The sequence below is a fragment of the Diadema antillarum genome, unplaced genomic scaffold (assembly GCF_040938485.1).
Source record: "Diadema antillarum isolate AM-2024a unplaced genomic scaffold, OU_Dant_1.0 seq00001250_RagTag, whole genome shotgun sequence".
Lineage (NCBI taxonomy): Eukaryota > Metazoa > Echinodermata > Echinoidea > Diadematoida > Diadematidae > Diadema > Diadema antillarum.
The window spans coordinates 9,565-30,895 of NW_027272036.1; the positions used below are offsets into that span (position 1 = coordinate 9,565).

The 21,331-nt window shown below is 36.7% G+C and overlaps 1 protein-coding gene across 1 annotated transcript; it reads right to left on the reverse strand.

The window, feature by feature from the left end:
- Positions 1-960: 960 nt before the first annotated feature.
- On the reverse strand, positions 961-20,809 carry LOC139745292 (uncharacterized). Its single transcript, XM_071655690.1, has 13 exons — positions 20,683-20,809; positions 19,595-19,816; positions 18,467-18,781; positions 16,398-16,490; positions 15,065-15,386; positions 13,958-14,157; positions 12,782-12,847; positions 10,404-10,630; positions 5,823-5,940; positions 4,957-5,067; positions 4,365-4,492; positions 2,659-2,736; positions 961-1,215 (listed from the first exon to the last, which is right to left on the reverse strand). Exons 1-13 carry the CDS (start codon positions 20,807-20,809, stop codon positions 961-963), a joined length of 2,262 nt encoding a protein of 753 aa, XP_071511791.1.
- Between the last annotated feature and the right edge of the window lie 522 nt (positions 20,810-21,331).

Sequence of the window (21,331 nt, forward strand, 5' to 3'; positions counted from 1 at the left end):
TCTTTCATAACATAAATTCCACTGTGTATGATTGCACTATTTCATTGCACATTTATTTCATAACGTGAAATATAGCTTCTTTGATTTATAAAACTTTGCCCTAGCGAATATTATGTTATGATTGTTAATGCTTTCCTGTGAATAAGATAAATGGAATGAAAGGGGGGGGGGGGGGGTGAACTGCAAGGGTACACATGCAGCTGTAATTGTAGAGACGACAGAGGGCGCTTATTTTTTTCTAGGACTTCTTACAATCGGCAGGTGAGGAATGACAGCAACTGTTGCTTGCGATTACTGCACCTCCGTCAAAACATGGACTGAAGAGCACTTGAAAAATAGCCAGGCAAAAGGTAATAAAGTCATTATGTAGGTACATGTAATATTATCGGCATACTTCGATAAATTGGCTAAAAGGAGGGGGGGGGGGGGGGTTAATAGGCCTATACCTTCACATGTCAATACGAATAACATAGTCCATACATTGATACTTTATTTCAACTGTTTTCATAATGACTTTGAGCGCAAAATACATGTACCTCAGATACAAAACGATGAATTTCGAGAGAAAGTCAGCCATGCCCTTCATCCATTGCACACGGTCAGATTGCAACTGTGAACTGGCTTACAAATAAAGCTGATTGGACATTACAAGACGCTGAAGTAAAGCATTGCACATCGTATTTCACTGTTCGGTTACAGGCATTGATGATAATGTCTCTGAATCTTTGGCTAAGACGCTGAAGTTGCACTTTGTAATTTGAAGAATGGATGATGCGTTGGGCCTATCACATCGGATAGACACCAGTGCCGTCATCATAGTTTGGCGACCATGGAATCACCCTATGAGCACCCGCAGTAATATTCTTCGCAGCGACATGTCTTCACTTTAATACGGCACAGGTGGTTAAATTATTTTTCCCCCTTTTTTGTCATAAGGTGTCACTGAATGTCATTGTCAAATCACGTCACCATGGAAACGACCAGGGTTTCTAGAATGATGAGCAAAACTGCAGGCAAGCATGTCGAAATCAGACTCTGTTTGATGCAGCCGTCTGCACTTCCCTTTCCCACCTCTCCGATGTTGATCTCAAGGTGGCGCACTCCACGTTCAACGGTGGCTATTTTCAGGGTGGTGAGGACGGGATTGTAGGCGATGGCTGGATGTTTGGTGTTGATCATGTTAGACAAAGTGTAGAGCTGGCTGTAACAAGAGTCCTGGACCAAGGAAGAATGACTGGACATGAAGACTTCGATCGCAAAATTGGTTGAACATTATTAAATTTCTATTAAGTAGGTTTGTCGTCAGACGAAGAAAGTACAACCTGCCTTGGCACGTAACAAGAACCATTTTGTTGAAATCACTATTAAAAATTCTCGGTACTTCTAATATTTGCCTCTTTCTGCAGGACAAATCGCAAACATATTATAATATTTAAAAAAATGTAATTTTGTTTGGCGATCACACTTTTCATTAAAAAAAAAAGACATATCATAACTAGACCAACCTGCATAATTATCATCAGTAGTTGCTACTAAGATCAAGCAACCATAAACTGGTGGTTCTAAACGAATGTTTGCCGGATTAATAAGAACTATCCCTCTCCTCAACGCAGTATACAAAGACATGATAATCTTCTTTTTCATGAATATAATACCCCTACATTATCTTTTTAATTTTTTTTGTGTGTTTTTTGTTCAGTAATATTTGAACAATAAAGATTGTAAACGTCATTGCTTGACAGTGTTGACACTCATCGATTTCAGCTTTCTAACAGTCATAATTTTAATAGGTCACATTAGAAAACAAGGGCAAAAATTGACCCTAAAGTTAGATAAAATTAAGTATGTGGACGATCTTATGAAATGTATTATCAATAACAGGAAACATCAATAGAGAACATAAATTCAAACTTAGCTTTACAAAAGATACATGTTTCGATATGTGAAATATGATGGCAATAATGCAAACTTTGACGGTCCCCTCTGGAATGAATAGCAAATGCAAGTTTCACCAGTAAAGATTAATTTTCCCAATTTTCTTTTGTTGGTGTCTTGATTCCCATTTGATACAGATTTAACTTGTTTCGTTTTTTCCAAGGATCACGATGACGGGTTATCAGGGGCGGATCCAGGAATTCTGTAAAGGGGGGGGGGGGGGGGGGGCGTGACTAATGTTTCTCGTGCCACTTCCGGGTTTCATTTCATTGTTTTTCTTTTTATTTCTTTTGTTTTTCCGAAAAATAAAGGGGGGAGGGCGTGCGCCGGTTGCGCCCCCCTCTGGATCCGCCACTGGTTATGATACAAATCAAAACAATAAACAATCCATAAATCAAATCAACGTTTTTACTGTAAAAAGGAAAAAAAAACGTTATTATTTTAATATATTTGTTTTTCATACATGCACAAGACACAATTAATATTGTGTTTATACTCCTTTGCACTAAAGTGAATGATTTATTAGACACTTTGGTCAAAGACAATAACTTTATTCGGTAAAGAAAAAGCACACACATCCATTAAATCAAAATGATTATCCACGATGACAATGTAACTCCTGCACAAGACTATAACACAATGTCACCATACTGATTACAGCGAATATTGTAGCAACAATGACAATATGAAAACTTGTCATAATGCTATAAAATTTAAACATACCATTTGATTTTCCACATAGTATACCGATATCAGGAGTGTGTTGTCAGTGTTTTCCAAAAGCTGCAATTGACACGGACTCTAAAATAGAATATAAAAAGGAAATTAAAGTCACTTGTTCTCATTTTTGCTGTGTTAAACGGATTGAAAAGTATTGGTTATGGTAGGGATTCAGCTTGTAACGTTGTGTGATATATTTAGAAGCCACTCTCTGAAATGTTAAACACCATACAATAATTCTAAGGGGTATCAACTTTTTATTTTGATGAAAATCGGTTTTTGAATGGCTGAGATATCTAAAAGACAAGGTAAAACAAAGAAATCCTAATGTTGTTTCCTGTCAATTTGATTAGGTGGTTGTTTTTTTTTGTCTTTTCTAAATCAGGACTTTTTCATTTGAATTTGGACATCTCAGCCATTTTTGGCCCAATTCTCATAATTACGTTGGATCCGTTTTGAAATGACATGCTCTTTAACATTTAATAAGAGGTTTCTCATGAAATCTCTCTCACACACACACACACACACACACACACACACCCATACACACAAAATGTTATAAACCTGACGTTAGGTCTCGACCAAAACTATACGATCCATTTGATATCAATATCTGATTTGGGCTGGTTTGTACAAATTCTTCAACAAAACGTTTATGTACTCTGAAATTCTTTCAACATAAGCATTTATTTTTTCTTTTATATGAAGAGGTTTTTTTTTGCAAAAACCGTTTCCATTTTTGGAAGATTTTGAAGTAATGTCTCTGTCATGAAGTACAAAATAGTACCTTTCAAATGATATATCGGTCACTACATATCGAGGTACATTTTTTAAAGTTATGGTCAAAAGAAGCAAATTTTTTCTTATTATTCTCTTTATTTTTCTTGACCTTTAATCGCAAATATCTCCATTTGGCAAATATGGACTTATCGGTTTTGCAAACAAACTCTTCATATATACATGCAGAGTAAAACACAAGTTTACATAGAAAAAATCAAATGCACACCAAGGGTTCACAAAATTATATTTTTTTATTTTTTTGTAGAACCACCCTTTTCCATGTTGTACTATCAGGTATTTCTACAAGGTCTCGTTAATTTCTTTTAAAAATCTCTTTACACACTTTAAACTTTCAACTTCAGTAAATTTCACCTGAAGCTTTTGCTTTTAAAGCTTCTTGGAACATAATGAAGTGCACCTAATAATATTTATATATTTATATTTATATCTACATATTTCAATTAGATTTGATAATCCCTTTATAGTGTACAAATTCACATAGCAGCAGCACCACTGTATAGAAATAAACCCTATACATTAACTCAGTCTCTTTTTTCAGTTAGCACTCTTTTTTGTTGTTGCAGAGAATGAACTGTCTTCTCATTATTTACATGAGCCATCTTCTGTACTCGCTTTGATTAATGATATGAAATAACAAGGCGTCATCTTCTCTAAAGTATTGCGAAACATTATGATTTTCTTTTTCTCATTTGACCACTGTGCAAAATCTTATACATCTTGTTTTTTCTTAGTTTGCTGTTATGTTATAAAATAGAGTTGTTTACGTTTGTATTTGTTCATTGTTTTGTATACGCTGTATTTTTACCTGTATGTGAACCCCTTTGGAAATCAGCATTGAGCTGAAAGGCTATCCACCCTATGAATGAAAATGAATAAACAAATAAAAATGATCACTGTGTCGCAAATACCTGAAAGCGATGGTCAAGGATTATCTGCAGGCGTGCGATAACAATGCCATCGGTGGTTGGTTCGTCCAGCTGTGAGCTCAGTTGATATCCCATGTGACTGTCAACAGCAATGCTTATACTAGGAAATACTTGGAGAATAAAAAGAACGTAACATGATGGAAATGTGCACCATAAGCTCTTAATCTCAGTGTCTCCTTCTCTCTCTCTCTCTCTCATTATACAGATATTATATATATACATTGAAGAGGTTAAACATTAGACTGCTGAATAAATGGACAAAAAAACCCACACATACACATACAAAGAAATATATATATATATATATATATATATATATATATATATATATATATATATATATATTCAATATACGGTATATATATATATATATTTATACATACATTTACATAACTTGTCATACAATCACTGCTAAAACACATGAAGATCCAGAACAACACACTGACGTAAGCCTGAGATCAGAGCCCAACACAAATGCAAATAACAGAAATAGGATATTGCAGCTTAACAGTAAGAAGACAAGTCATCACTAACTTGTAATAGAAAAGAAGAAAAGATGTGCATGATACCTTACCTAACTGATTTTGTGTGTTAGAGGCCGAGGTGTATCTTGCTGTACAGAGCACGTTTCCCGACACACAGACACAATAACCACGTGACGGGTGGGAGAAAAGGTCACCGTGGTCTGTTCGAGAAACGAAATAAACAAATATTCATGGAAACATACATAAATATGCATACAGTTACCTGCAAAGAAAACACAAAACAAAGATAAAAATAAACAGTGACGACATCATGCGTAATGTCATACAATGTCCGGTTGAAGTATTTTTAGGCCTTTTTTTTTCCTTCTTTTTTTGGTCCTTGTGGTGGCAGCACATATCTTCTTTTTTTCTTTTTTTTTTTGGAGGGGGTATTGATATAGAGGCCTTGTGTTATAGGGAAGTCAGATCACTCGATAGACAATGTAACATTGGAGAGTTTCATTCCATCTAATCTTATAACACGAAGTAATATTCAGAGTTGCCAATTTAATGATGACAAGGTAAAACACTGATCTGAGGTATCTAGATATCTCATTGGCCCATTCCCGCTGAATAATCAAACGGCGCCATTTCACGAAGGCCACGTGATGTCGTGAACTCCGTGAACTCCGTATTGGCGATATACGTGATAAGGTGGCGGCACGGTGGCCTGAATGTGATTGGCACATGAGACATCCAGATATATGTTACAGAGATAGGTGGTGTAACTGTATGCATTTCTGCTGCCAAGATAAGGACATTTTCCTTCGATCACCTACAAAAAGATAGGTAAATCAAATCAGTTAGAAGAATTATTACATTTTTTCCCCTTTCAGTACGTAGTCATCTATTGGAAAATTTCTGCTTTTAAAAGGTGCAAGACGACTGCTTGTTAAAAAATGCATGCGAAACTAACTGTATTCGATGTGGTTCACCGTGCACGATACGGGCTCTTGACAAGGCTGCGAGACACAGTTCTCCAGGTTCCCGTTGAGGCACCGACACAGAGAGAAACACGTGGGACTAAGAGGCTCCTATAAAGAGGAAATAAAGCATGGTTATTGTCATTCCTCTTTCAGAAGTAGTTCTGAACATATTTCTATTTCTTTTTTTAACAAAATCATTATTCATGGCATTTTTTTTTTCTTCATGCGATTTTCTTTTACTTTTTATGGAATCAAGAAAGCACAATTGGGTTGAATTAAATTGAGTAGAGCAGAAATTGAACTAAGATTAGTATTTAATAGATGTCTACACATTAAAACTATATGATATTGTGTTTACAACTACTTACCAAGACCTGGCTCCCTGATTTTACAGTAAATCGATGTCCATTGGTTTTATTCGTATTAAGGGTGCACGCTGTATAACAAAGACAAATGAAATACATTGTACAATAATGCGAATATGACTATAATCGATCATTTTATTCCTTCTGAAATTCGAAGTATCTTTTAGGAAAGCTGTAAAAACAATGTTGTTCTCTAGATATCAGTAGTTTCACTGTCATTGCTAGTGTGTTATGTGTTTGTCATGTCTTGCTGATCTGTGATCCAGGTGAACTAAATTTGTACAAGCCTTAAGTTAAATCATACAGACCCCTCCCTTCCCTTTTTCTTTTTTCTATCCCCTCTCTATATACACAAGTCATCAATCCCTCCTATTTTTCCAGTTATGTATCATGTACGAGGGTTCCACGCAACCTTAGCCCTTCTTTATTATTCACTTTGTTCCTTACATATTTTGCTGTACATTGTATAAAGACAATGAAGAAAAAACAATATTTTGTTAACTGATAGGTTAATGTATGTGCATGGCACCGACAAAGTATTTATATTACAATGACAATGCATGATCCAGTAAATCAAATCTAATATCAAATTATATCAAATCAAATCAAGTCAAATCAAATCATATCAAATCATATCAAATCAAATTAAAACAAACTAAATCATACGTATGACCAAACATCACACAACCGCCAAAAGTATCGTAAACCCCGATTCTACGTAAGGACACAAAGTATAGGTGAAGTGGGTGAACCTAAGAGTTTTGTTTGTTGTTGTTGTTGTTGTTTGTTTGTTATCTTTGAACTCAATTGTTTTCGATTTAATCTATTTAGCGTTGTGATACTATGGGAAAACATTAATTGTGCTTAATATTTAGTATAAAAATAGATGTTAAACATAAGGTGCGTAGATAGAATTATTTATGAAGTGTTTACATGCAAAAACCGTTACATCCATTTTTTTTTCAACTTGAGATATCAAACACTGAACCTGCCGAAAATAAATGTTATTGATTTTTTTTATGATAATTCAAATATTTTCAAAGAAAGATCCTTGTTATATGACGAGTGCATGCATTGTCTCTGAAAAGATTTCTAGTTTCTGTCATTGATAATGACCCGAAACAACAACAACAGCAACCAAATGCGTTCATCTGTTTGAGTTTGCATAAAAACTCCCCATACATAACCATACACGTGAATATTATAATTCATATTGTAATTATTTCATGTGGTTGTTATACACATAAATCATTAATAATGTGATTTGCAATGCACACAAACCAAAGAAAAGAAACAAGACAAAATAGATCTTTACCTAAGGTGAGTTTCTATAGTTAAATCCAGCTGTATTAATCAAAACCTGATATTCCTATTCAACTAAAACTAATTATTAACAATTATTAAAAGAGTTTAAAGAAGGGGGCTTTAAAGCTATGGGTCTTTCAAGCGTATCAAAACAACAATTGTTGCAAGCATTATCACAAACGTTTTACACTTGTTAATGTAAAATTTAAAGCAAAAACATGAGTTTAGATTTTCTTTAGCTTTGTCTGTATTTTTTAAAAACATTTTTGATATACCTTGTACGTATTAAACAGGGAAATCGCGCTGGAAAAACAGATGACGTTAAAAAACACAAAAGTTGATGGAATTCATTAAAAATATTTGATTTCAGAAATGTAAATTCTGACACTTAAAATGCAATGCATAATTAAAACGACAAAAATAAATCCATCCAGTAATAATGCAAGAATTTGGTATTCTGAAAGACGTATAGAATATCACACACACACACACACACACACACACACACACACACAGAGTTTAATCTGTTTCCTTCGTTTTCAGAACCTGCGTACATCTCAAATGACTTATGTCAAATATATTTAAATGAATGTAGCGATTTTGCATTGGGTATGCGTAGACTCTTTATATAGTTAGGTTTGTGTAATTATTCAGATACACATAATATACAAATATATGTATATATTATTCACATGTAATACTATGATACGTGTGTGTGTGTGTGTGTGTGTGTGTGTGTGTGTGTGTTTGTATGACGAGTGTGTATTTGTGTGTGTACATCACGTACTGCAGCATTCTTCTACAATTCTATTTGAATAATAATGACTGCACTCAATCCTCAGTTGATATCTTTGATTACCATATTGTCTCTTCAATTAATTATATACTATCAAGGATGGACAAGCCTGCCTTTGAAGTCTTTCGCATTGAGTACATTTAGGTTTGTTTACAAAATTTCAAGGAAGTATTTTTTTTTCACTGAATGCATATTACATGCACATAAATAAATCTCAAAATACACCATCATACACACCACATGCAGAGACTGCACGCTTCAATACTCAGACTCCCACGTAACATGCACACTCACATTCACACGTACACAAAAATGGAATATAAGGAAAAGACAAATACACTGGATCTCATTTTGTATAATTTTGTATTCGTCTTCTTCTTCTTCTTTGTTGTCAGGTCACACAATGCATCTTTCTCTTATCTAAACATGGATCGTCATAAGTTATTCTGGTCCTCCCAAAATATTTTTAGCTGCTTTTTATTGTCTACCTTATCACATCCAACAGAAGATGTGTAAATTCTACCTAATTCTCTGCAAGGGATTTTAGTTAATGTATATAACGCTATGGTGACCAAAAGCACACGAGGACTTTATACTAGACCCTTTTTCTCCAATCCGACTCTACGGAATCTCCCTCAGACTCCATACAGAAACCACAGATTGTCGGATCAGTTGCAAAGTTGTGAACTTTAGCACAGATCATGTATCCCGTGCCACATTATGCGAATATCACATTATGTAATGCTCACTCAAACTATGTGGCCGTCAAAACTGTTTGTATCACTTCTTCGCTGATAGATTACGTAACATTAATGACTTTCCATACGAAATACTACCCCAGAGCCCGTAAAAATACGAAATAATTAATTTCCTCCTGAATCATTATTATCATAATGTATCGCCATCATAATCATTATCGTTATCACTAGTTTTAATATCATAGTTATCTTTATCATTAGTATCATTGCCCTAAAATACATAGATAATTGCATTAATGTTATGAATTGATATATCATTTTGCCTTTAAAAACACATGAAATAAAAGGAAACGTGTTCATTCGACATTGCCTTATCCATAAATTTGAAGTTAACGAAATGACTTTTTGTTTATTTTATTTTTTTTGACTTGGTACACTTATTATATTTACTGATTTTTTTTAATTAAAAGTCAGTCATAATTTTCTAGAACGATTTGCTCAAAGAGCAATTCCGGACTAAAATGAAATTGTTTCAAAGTCTGATTAAATTCAGGGAGGTTATGAGGATAAAAAATTTCGACATCCGTAACCACATACTTAATAATCATTCTGTTGAGTGTATAATGTGATACCAAGGAAAGTTCTGTATCGTACGAAGCACGTCCCGATAGTGTTCTGCAAATCAGGGTGATCTTCCAATCTCACTGGTAGAAATATCTGGCCCTTCACAACATCACGTGTGTGTGCATATGGTATTATGATGAATATTTTTTTTTCCGCTGGGCAGTATCTGGTCTTGTCAATCAATTTCGGCTGATAGATGACGCCTTGTTTCTCTTTCTTTACTTCACAGTTCTGATGATTTTAGAAGACGCTGTATTCGTATAATCCTTAGGTGATGCATGGACATGTTTATTCAGTTATGTTTGTTTGTTTGTTTGATCGAAATTATTAGAAGAAGTAGTAGTCACGATATGGAAAAGTTTTCGGTGTACGAAGTCGTGGTTGAGACGAAACTAATCTTGGCAATCCTAAAAGCTCCAAAATGATTATGCCCTCCCGTTCGAACGTGTCCATCATGCAATGAATGTCTGATCACAGGTGGACGCTTTCGAACAATTTCCCTTCGGTGACCAGACAAGTGAAGAATAAATCTCGACAGACGTTTGGCTGGGAATTGACAATTCCTGGAGGTTCATAGCGGTGCCAGGAGTGAACTGGTGTCTAATACTACGAAACGATCACGAGCTACCGGAGTGACGTCAGTGATGACTGGTCGGCTCACTGGAAGTGGCGGTGTTTTCGATTCTGCTCGAAGCCCAAGATTATGCATCTCAGAATAAGTCGGTTTGACAACCGAAGGTCCGATGGCGCTCTAAGGCACGGCGAGACGGGCGGGGTAGGTACGGGATCGTCGACTTGCAGTGGGTGCTGCGTCGTAGAAACTGCTGCATCGGCATTTTCTTCTCGCGTCACGTCGACGTCGATATCGACGTACTGATGGGGGAGCGGTGTTCGGTGGTAGGTAGGCGGGTCAACGTCTTCTTCGACTGGTTCCGGTTCCGGTGTTGTGCAAAGGGTTGTGGCAAACGGAATCGCTGTTATGTTAACGGCGTCATGAGAGCTGTCATTTTCTGACAACGGGTCAAAAAACACATCTGGTTTATACACTCCATAAATGTCTATGCGTGCCCTTGAAATCAAGCGCGGGAAAGATTCAAAAGTTCCTGTGCATGTGCATCCAGATGGTGCGTAGTGTCTTTCATTATACGGAGATTACGTGCTTACTCTCAGTGCTGTTGTCTTATTCAATAAATCAAAACGTGCGTGAGTGTGACCTGCGTGTAGCGCATCATAGGGCCACCATTGCCTTCAAGCTCCTTGGTGGCACAGACAAAAGTGGCATGCTATGACAGCAGTTCTTTGTGGGCAATGACGTAAAACTGTACTGGCGATTCCGTTGAGCTGACAGCACCTTATAAACAAATCAACCTGTCGCAATAATTGACACCCTTGAAACGCTATTTCCGGTGATATTTCAATGTACTGGATTTAAGGGGGTAGACGTAATTACCCTCTCACTTTTTATTCTAAAAATATCATTCGTATATCTGTATGCGTGCTGTGGGATTTTTGAGCGAAATGTGCATGGCATAAGGATTTTAAGCACAGCGTATACATGGGTACGCACATTCGCTAAATTTCGCATTGCATGCTTTTGCATTGTCTTTAATTCTGCTTTTACCAGTGTCAAATAATGCTTGTACACATTGTCCACAACATAACATGTGCTCGTGATCCCTATAGAGTGTAGAGTTAGAGGAATCGGGATATGACACGCAGCTGATGATGCACACGCGAACTCAACATAATAGAATTAGAAAACAGCGATGTGATCTGTGGAGAAGTGTGTGTGAATTTCAGCATCTTTAAGTATTTATTTCTATGAGTGCGAGGCAGTTGTCCATGAAAGACGTTTATAGCAAAAAAAAAACAAAAAAAAAAGAAGAGAAGCAAGCAAACATTTGAAGGGTTTGTTTGCAAAAACCGATAAGTCCATTTTTGAAGATTTTGAAGTACGATCTCTGTCAAAAAGTACAAAATAATACCTTTTAAATGATATATTGGTCACTACGTTTAAAGAGATATTTTTGAAGCTATGGTCAAAAGAAGCAAAAGTTTTCTTATTCTCTTTATTTTTCTTGAACTCTAATAGCAAATATCTCCATTTGACAAACATGGACTTATCGGTTTTTGCAAACAAACTCTTCATTTGTTTTGTTGATATCAAATGTAGTTGCATGTTTTATCACATTTGCATAATATGCTATAAGGTGTATAACAATCGCTAGAAAGTGTAAGGAAAAAACAATTCACGTTACGCATGATAGACAAAGAATGTTAAACATCAGGATTAATGGTGAACGATTTCATTCTTTTTTACTCTTATTGAGGGTGTATTTTTGTAATGTCTGCGAAATGTTCTTCTAGCAGGAATTGGAGAAGATCTCCATATTAAACCAAAAATTATCAAGAATTAGCACAGACACGATATGAAAGGCATTTGATTAAAAAAAGATTATGGTCAAAGAAGCAGAACATTTCCAAAGAGTCTCCTCCGGTTCAGCTATTACCTAGCTCGCAGCTCGTATACAGTTGATATTCCAGAGGACAAACAGCAAAACAAGTAAAACAAAGAAAAGGCAAACAAACAATCATCAACAGCAAAAAACAAAAACAAAACAAAACACACTCTTAAAACATCCGAGTCAGAACTGACCCGGAACTGGGTCCATTAGGGTCATACACCGTTTCGGGGTAGAAATGACAAGGAATGTGGTCAGATATGACCCATTCCGAGTCATGAATCGGGTCAGGATGACCCCATTCGGGGTCTTCATGACCAAATTCCAAGTCATTTCTGACCCGGAACGGTGTATGGCCCCAACGGACCCAGTTCCGGGTCAGTTCTGACTCGGGTCTTTTTAGAGTGCAAAACAAAACAAAAACAAACAAAAAGAAATGTTTTCTAAAAGGGTCAAATTTGTTGCTTCTGCACATTCTGAGACCTCAGATTGGGATTGCCATAGAGTAAGAAGCAATATTATCATGTACAGTATAATCTGCTCTGGGAAACGAAGAGTGCATGGTTTTGGAGGGAAGGGGATCAAGCCGAGGATTTGGCCATGGGCTGACACAGTAGGAAGATATTGGAACGTGACACAACGGGTCAACCAACTATTCAGAGATGAAAATGAGTGGTGAAAGAGTGTGACGGAACTTACCTGTTGGAGATAACTCCACCATGTCAGTGGGTGGGACTGAGGAGAAATACTCCTTGGTAGCCTTTTCTATAAAATAACGAGAATGAAGAGTTCATAAGTTACTTTTAAAACTGTATGATTTTCACTTGTAAAGAAAATAGGCTAGGGTATTGATGACATTAAGTTCTTTAAAAAAATGTTTTGCCTTTTTCCTTTGTTGAACTGTTTTTGTTGAAGGAACGCTGGAAATATCGTTAAGCAAAACAGTCATATTTCATAGCTAATTGCACGTTAAAAGCAGTGCTTGTAGACAATTTTAAAGTCACTCAATGGTTTAAACATTGATATCTCTCTCTCTCTCTCTCTCTCTCTCTCTCTCTATATATATATATATATATATATATATATATAGAGAGAGAGAGAGAGAGAGAGAGAGATATTCATCTATATGATTATATATATATATATACTATATATATATATATATATATATATATAATATAGCGAATATGCTTAATTTCGAGACAAAAAAAAAGACCTACATAGCACAATTTGATTTCATAACGTCAAAAAAAAGTCCATCTCAAGTCCGCTGCTGATTGACGAAAGTAGAAGAACTGAAAGTAACCATTACAGTCTCTTTTGATGATCAGTGTTTCTGTCAGTGAAATACATACCAAACAATAGGAAACAAATGCCAATAAGGTTCAACCATGCACTTCTGTCTTAACAAGTAAACATAGTCATGACATATTTTACAGCTAATCGAAAGTATTCTAGCATTATATTACTCTCTAAAAAAAAATCGAGTGAAAATATTCACTCTTAAAAGAGTGAATACAAAAAAGAGTGAATTTAGAGTGAAATTGGAGTGCATTTTGAGTGAAAATGTTCATTTTCACTAATTTTGGAGTGACGTCAGGGATCACTCGAAGATTTTGGAGTGATCCCTGAGGTCACTCTTAAACGAGTAAAAATGAGCATTTTCACTCAAAATTCACTCTTTTTTGTATTCACTCTTTTGAGAGTGAATATTTTCACTCGATTTTTTTAAGAGAGTAAAATGTAATGGAAATAATGGCACAAAATGACAACAATAATTATCAACACGAAATGCAAAGCCTTACAGTTTAGCATATTTCACGAAACATAATGTCAAATAATTGTTTTAATGAATAGAAGTAACCATGATTTTACCGAAACATCTGTTCTCGAAGGTTATGTTCTGATGCACTCGACAGGTATCTGTGCTGTTACTGACACATTTGCAGCTGGATGCTATGATTGTTCCTAAGATGGCCACCCGGGCGGTGCGGCAGGCCCCATAAGGATACTTACACCCCGTCTCGGTGGCAGCACTCGGCTGGCATAACTCCTTGTAGTTTGCGTACGCGGACCTTTTGAAATTTTAAAGTTAAATTTCAATTTAAAGTTCAGTGGTAATTATTATTGAAGTTCAAGTTTAATGACACAAAATCAATGCACACTGTGTGATTCATTTTCACACTTGTGTGTATGTATGCATAATACAGTGCGCTTTTGATATATCGAACACGTAACGAACTTACATGTACTAGTAACGAAGTATTTCAGGTACCAAAATGTCCATCCCATTTTATTTCATTGCATATTTCTCTACATATTCGTTCGACTACGAGGTCATTTCGACACATTACATGCAACGAAAACTTTGAATCATTCGACCATTCCCTATAGTGAACGTAAACCCATTTCTATAGACTGGGTTCCAATGACGTCGGCAAGTCATGCTGAGGGGCAGATACTGTGATTGGGGAGTTCCTATGCACATGGGCAAGCGCGTAAACTTCGCCTACCGCTAGACTAAAACGCTATACGCACCTAATTTGCTTTCGTTTGTTTGTTTGGTTGGTTGTTTGTTGTTTTTTTTTTGCATTCAGGCAACGCGCCATTTGACGTCACAGAAATCGTCTATAGACACAATGGCCCGAATTCACGAAGGTGGTACAAATGAAACCATGGTTTAAACCATGGACATAAACCATAGAGTGCCAAGTGTCGCGTGGTATATTTCGTTACGAATGAAATGATTATTTTGTAACGAAATGACAACATTTTGAAACTTAATGAACATGTAGTCCACGAAATGAAAATTTCGTTAAGGAAACGGTAATTTTGTCGACCAATTTCGTAACTAAATATTCCGTGCGACACTACCCGTGTCTTGGCGCTCCATGGTTTTTGTCCATGGTTTAAACCATGGTTTCATTTGCACCACCTTCGTGAATTCGGGCCAATAGGTCACGCCCACCAACGTAGATGCACCTGCAACTCGCATCCGCGTTGCATCTCTCTACCAAGTCTTGGCAGTCTGGTGTTGGCGTCTCCGACACGGCACATGGCGGGTTGAGCCCATCTTGGACCGCCTCGCACTTCACGTCGTCTTTCTCGCAGCGACAGTAGACCAGCGCGTGCGTGTAGAGTGGCGACACTTGGCTGAAGAAATGGCGGATAACGTGTCGGCACGACTCGCGGTTGCAGTGACCCGTGACGTCATCAGGTCGGCAGCGCTTGAGGTAATCGCCCAAACTCTCGCGGCAGCGGTCGTTTCCGGTGCACTGCGTAAGAGCAGCCACACACGTGCTCTCTTTATGAAGGCAACATGAGAAATTAAAAATGAAAAGATAGTTGTCATTAAGTAAAAAAAAGAAGATCATAAATCATTCTAACTCATCAACAGATAAAAGTAGGTAGACTTAGGTTCTGTGAACTCTCTCTCTCTCTCTCTTTATGTATTGTGCAATAAGATTGCAATGTAGGATCACTATTAAAAATATGAATAACGCCATATACGATAGGACACATGACGTGCGCTGTCCTCACCTTACTAGAGAAGTGATTAGTGTGTGCGCATGTGTATGTGTGTGTGTGTGTGTGTGTGCGTGTGTGTGTGTGTGTGTATTTGTAACGTTTTAACACAAAACAACATTTACGAGGCTTAGATTTGCAAACAATACAGAACTGATACATGATGACGTCATTGAACTGAGTAAAGGTCCTCCTCCCCATTCCCTAGAGCGTCCAGTGACAAAATCGAGAACGCGTCACTTCGATTCTACGACAAAATGACGTCTCTTTGTTTCAAAATATCCAAAGCTTGGGCCGGAAATAATGCCCACCATGGCTTATTCGAAGTCCTGAACAGAGAATAGTAATGGGTATAAAAACTTGGTGAAAAATATCATTGGACAGCATTCATCTGGAATCGGCGAAGAGTAAAAACAGAGTAAGCGCACCATGCCTATCAAACGAATAGCCCTTGAGTAAACGTCACTTATTCACACGTCTTAAAAGGAGAATAGCCTTTCTTTTACAAAAATGAAATTTATTATGAAAGAGAATTATCTTTTCTAATGATGCTGCTGAGAAATTATGCTTCGCCAGACCTTCGTTTCGTTAAAGTTTATCAGTCTATAAATTTGGCTTAAAATGTCAATTTTCCTCATCTGTCTAAGACACCCAATGATTAGAAAATGAATGAATAATAATAATGACATGAAAACCATGTACATGTTATTGAAGTGGTCTCTATCGGTTTATTATGCTACTAGGTCTACCATGAAGATAATAATAATAAAAAAGATTTGTGAACTCCTACCTCCATTGTTATATCCACCTGTTGGTCCTATCACAATCGCCCCGATATCAAACCCGCTGTCCTCTTCTTCGACCTCCGATGGCGGTGTATCAACTGGCGGCAATTGACAAAATTGTAGAGGTTTATCGCAAAAGGGGTTAAGCGTCATTTTAGAACATATTTCTAAGGTAAGTCCATCATCAACGAAAATAAAATAGAACATTTTAGATGATATCTCATTGGTAACAAAACAAGAAATATTTTTTGAGGTTACGCATGGTTAAAAGAATCGTGCAACGAATTGATAAAACTGTGGTAGGACCTAATATTTTTTTTTTCAAAGCAGCTGTAATCCCAAATATTTCGACGTTAAAGGTAGGGAATCCCATTTGCATGCCTTAAATAAAGAGTTGTATAAATACAGTGGTATGTTGAAGAGAGTATCATTTTAGAAACTCCCATAAAGTATTGAAAGTGGAAGGTAACATTTAGTACATTTTTATTGACCGTTAGATTTTGAATTGAATTTTTTTTCGGGGCTCACCGTAAATTCCAGTGCATTACTAGGCTAGCTTTGCAGACCCATGCACTGCATGTGTGTCCATCATGTATATTTTTTGAAGAAAGTTCATCAAAACTTACAAACGTTTCCATATACATTCTTGCCACACACTCTATATGTTATTACATCAGCTCTTATACTTTTAGATTTGTGTTTATAGATAAAAAATATAGAAGATGCAACAAAAAGGCTTAAGTGATGGCTGACACACAGAACTACTGAGTAGTTGAGTTTTGTGCATTATTCAAATTGTAGATAACTGTTGACTTCCAAATTTCTCAGCAGTGGCCTAAACAAGTCCCCTGAGGTTCATATTGAATGTTTTGCTGCATTTTGGGAGGTCTGTAAAAGGTATCCCCTACCTATATAAAAGACTTACATCGTTTTGCGAAAAAAAAAATATTCAAATGTAGATAGTTCATGAAATTCCTCAAGTTCAAGACGTTTATGTTGGCAAGAGACGTTTGATACGGACTTTCCAATGATTGTAACATGTTATTAACGTCCAATAGATAACATGTCATGCGTGAGAAAAGAGCTACAATCCAGCAAAAGATTTTAGCGTTACCGGTTACAGCGTCTTCTAAATTATTCAGGTCTAAAGTATTGAGATGTTCTGCATTGATGTCTGTGTTGTGTAAAGTTATGCCAAGAAATGTCGAATAATTAGAATACTTTTCCGTATCTTTTGCTTTCCTTTGTGAATTTCCACAATCGATCGACTTGCATATTTGTTATACTTACTTTGCTACTTTTAACTACTCACCTCAACAGAATTACGAAAAAATTGAATTTTCCTTCGTTCTTTTTTTTTCTTTGCAACTCGATAACAACCCCAAACACTATCTTTCTCTCGAAAATATCTCGTAATTATGAGTTAAAAAGTAATGTTTTATGACACTTTCATATCAACATAGTGTAAAAATCATCCCCCACACTTTTATGCGCAATTTGTAGTCATCCTTTGTGCATTCATATGAATTTGATTGTTTTTAAATCTTTTATGCATGGGCTGTATATTAATTGTTTTAGCTTTGTTTGTTCTTTTACGTGTTTAGTATTGTCATTCTTTGTGTCTGTGAAATTAAACACATACCTTCTGTCTTGGCAAAAGATGTCGTCGTTTGTTCGGCAGTCCCTCCTACTGCGTAAGCAAAAGTGGATGCAAGTATAGAACAATATAGCAGGTACAGTTTTATCATCTATAGCTTGAGTCGCTGCTTTGTTCGAGAAGTTGAGAGACAGGTCAACTCCCCCCCCCCAAAAAAAAAACAAAAAAAAAAACAAAAAAAAAACAAAAACAAAAACAAAAACAAAAACAAAAACAAAAACAAACAAACAAACAAACAAAAAAAGAAAACAAAATTAATTAGCAAAGGAATTTACAGAATTATAATCATTCATTTATTCATTGTCGAACAAAAATTTATTCATAGTTCAAAATTCATAATGTTCCGTTTACTCTTCGAAATAAAGACAAAATATGCATACTATTATTTCAGATAGATGATTACGTAATCACACCTACCAATACATGGATTTTGCTGAATCTTCTTCCTGCGCCGTTTACACAATCTCTGGTTTCGATCGCAGGTGCACTGGAGCAGCGAAATATCCAGCTGTCCCAACGATGACGTACAAGCCTCAAGCTCCTCCTCCGAAGTGAGACGGCACCGCCCCTTTCGGCTTGTGCAGTCTTCGTAGAAGGCGTTTAGAGCCTGCGCGCAGGTCCCGTCCTTCTCACACTCTTCGATCGCCTCTAGGCAGTCCAGCGGTACCGCGGTAGACATAGCCAGAGAGCTGCTTAATGACGTTTCCTCTGTGATAATGCCTGGTGAAGAGGCTAATCACATATGTTGGTGCGAGAGAAAGTGTTCATACATGTACGCCTGATATAAAAGCATTTCTTTAAAGTCGTGAACGAAAACACAGCGACAGAACCAAAGGAGCAGCTTGTTGAGCCCTTAGACTTTACAATAGAGTTGCGAACTTCTTGTTTAGATCATTTAGCAGTATGTTGATTTTGATGCCACAATCAGCTTTTGGTGTTTTATGTGATTTTGAGACCGTCACTAAACAGAAATTTTGACAACATTGAGCATAATATGCTATGATATCATGACCTTTACATATCCCTTTTTGCTAAGATATATGCATTTATGAATGATTATAGTCGGACAAACCCCACCTGAAAAAAAAAAAAGTTAAATCATGCTAGTTTACTGTAAGTCGTATACTTCTGTTGTGTAATGGTAATCTGCATGACTGTAAAAAATGAGATTATTGAAAGGCTCACAAACAGTATACATTGCTGAGTGTGCATATCATAAATGTATGGTATATTCATACGCAATTGAATATCATACGCAATTGAATATTACCCTCTGCTTAACTCATTAAATTCCTATCCATATAGCAGGGCTCCACACTAACTTTTATTTTGGTGGCCCAAAGGCAAACATCCGACCTTTTTTGGTGGCCCGATCAGGCCAACAAATTCATCATTTCTGAAATTTTGGTGGCCCGACGTACGTTTTTGGTGGCCCCGGGCCACCGTTAATGTCGAGCCCTGCATATAGGTATAATACATATCATTTCTGCATATTTGACTCCTTGGCAGAGAAGTGGGGTAAAACGGAATACGGCTCCGACTCACGGACACTACCCGAAGGCGGGAGGACAACGGTTGCCGTTTCCTCCCGGCATGGGTTGTCGGCAACCAGCCGTCTCTGGTAGGTACATTGCTGGAAGTCAGGGCTCGTCTCGTTACAGGTGCAGCTATGATAGGCGTCCATGACTGGTATGTTCCAGCTCAGATATTGGAGGGTGATCACGCAATCACTCAGATCGCTACCCGTGGCGTGGCAGGTGGAGTCGTCTGCGAGATAGTGACGTGGAACAAAACATTTGTTGTGACGTATAAATTCGTCATTGTTTCACTACAGGGCAAAACAGCTGGTGTGCAAAATTGTGCACGGAAGGATGACTTTGTTTATGCAGATCGATATGTTTACATATTGTGATAATTAGATGGTGTTGTGAAAATAGTGACCATCTACGTTTTATTCTGATAGTGATAGCGAGGATATACCGAAGATTACATGGTTTAGAAGTCAAATAGATTAGTAAGAACAAGTAAAAAAAAAAGTTATTGTCGTAATGAAAATAATTACATACAAAATTAAATTGTAACACTCTTGAATCATGAAAACAGTTTTCCAAACACACATTACAGAAAATAGGCTCAACCGTGCACGTTTCCTCTGCCCATTTCAAAATTAGAGTGCAGAAGATTATAATCAACATAATAAGATGGCTCACATTATGAAGAAGATAATGTCAGTTTCCTTGTTTATGCATTTTTTAACGACGTAGACATAAAAAAACAAGTATATAGAAGAAATGTTTCTCATCCAGAAACATTGCTGCCATTTATATTATTGTTTTAATCATTAAATTTTTATCTTTATTAATGCTGTTTTGTCTATTTATTTGTTTATTTATTTACTCATTTTATTCATTTATTTATTCGTTTATTTATTCATTTATCTATTTTTGGTTACGACCTTTCCCCAATGGAAAGCCATCCCTTTTTTTGGGGGGGGGGGGGTTATCGTACTTATCGTTCTTATCGTTTTTGTCGTACTTTCATTATTGGTTTTGTTTGTTATGATTTGTTTGTTTGTTTTTTTGTTTGTTTGTTTGTTTGTTTGTTTTTGTCAGTGCTCCTGGAAACTTACCGACGTTTCCGCACGACCGAGTCAAGACCGGAAGTGCTAATCGGCAGCTGGGCTGTTGGTTGCAGAGATCTCGCGCTCCAAGGCAAGACATTGAAGGCGCTGTTTCGCATCTCGCAGTCAACGCCAAACATGCTGGTTGCATGATTGGGATTAGGGATGAAATAAAAAATGATATTAAATTGAGTACTTGAGTACAAGAACGATCTTAGTCTATCAGAGAAAATTTAGAAAAAGTAAAATGAATACATAACTTCCTAATAATGTGGGTTTTTTCGGGTGGTTTTGGTTTTTTGTTTTCATATATTGGAATGGTATTTAAACATACTTGAATTTATAACAGTCACTTAGCTGATTATCAATAATGCATGGCTACGTAAAGGTTCTGCAAAGGCGATAGTAAAATTTGGAATATGGTCTTTCGTCTTTCTGATATTCAGGTACATTTATTCAATATTGCACAATAGGATAACCGTCACCTGCCTAATCGCATATTCGGTGACGTACAAATAAATGAAATTGTTGTAGTTATGACATGATAGTCACGGGGGGGGGGGGGGGATGAATCAGAAGAAGCATATGCATCGTATGCGCACCGTTCAGAGCTGGAAAGTTGCCTAGCTCTGTATGTGCCACTTTCGTACGCCCGACCCACT

Excerpts from the sequence above, each read along its gene's own strand:
- LOC139745292 (XM_071655690.1), bottom strand. The coding sequence starts at position 20,809 with ATGTTTGGCGTTGACTGCGAGATGCGAAACAGCGCCTTCAATGTCTTG. Across the intron at positions 15,387-16,397 it reads AGGTGGATATAACAATGGAG|AGAGCACGTGTGTGGCTGCT; the intron begins GTAGGAGTTCAC and ends GCCTTCATAAAG. Across the intron at positions 2,737-4,364 it reads TCCTTGACCATCGCTTTCAG|AGTCCGTGTCAATTGCAGCT; the intron begins GTATTTGCGACA and ends ATTCTATTTTAG.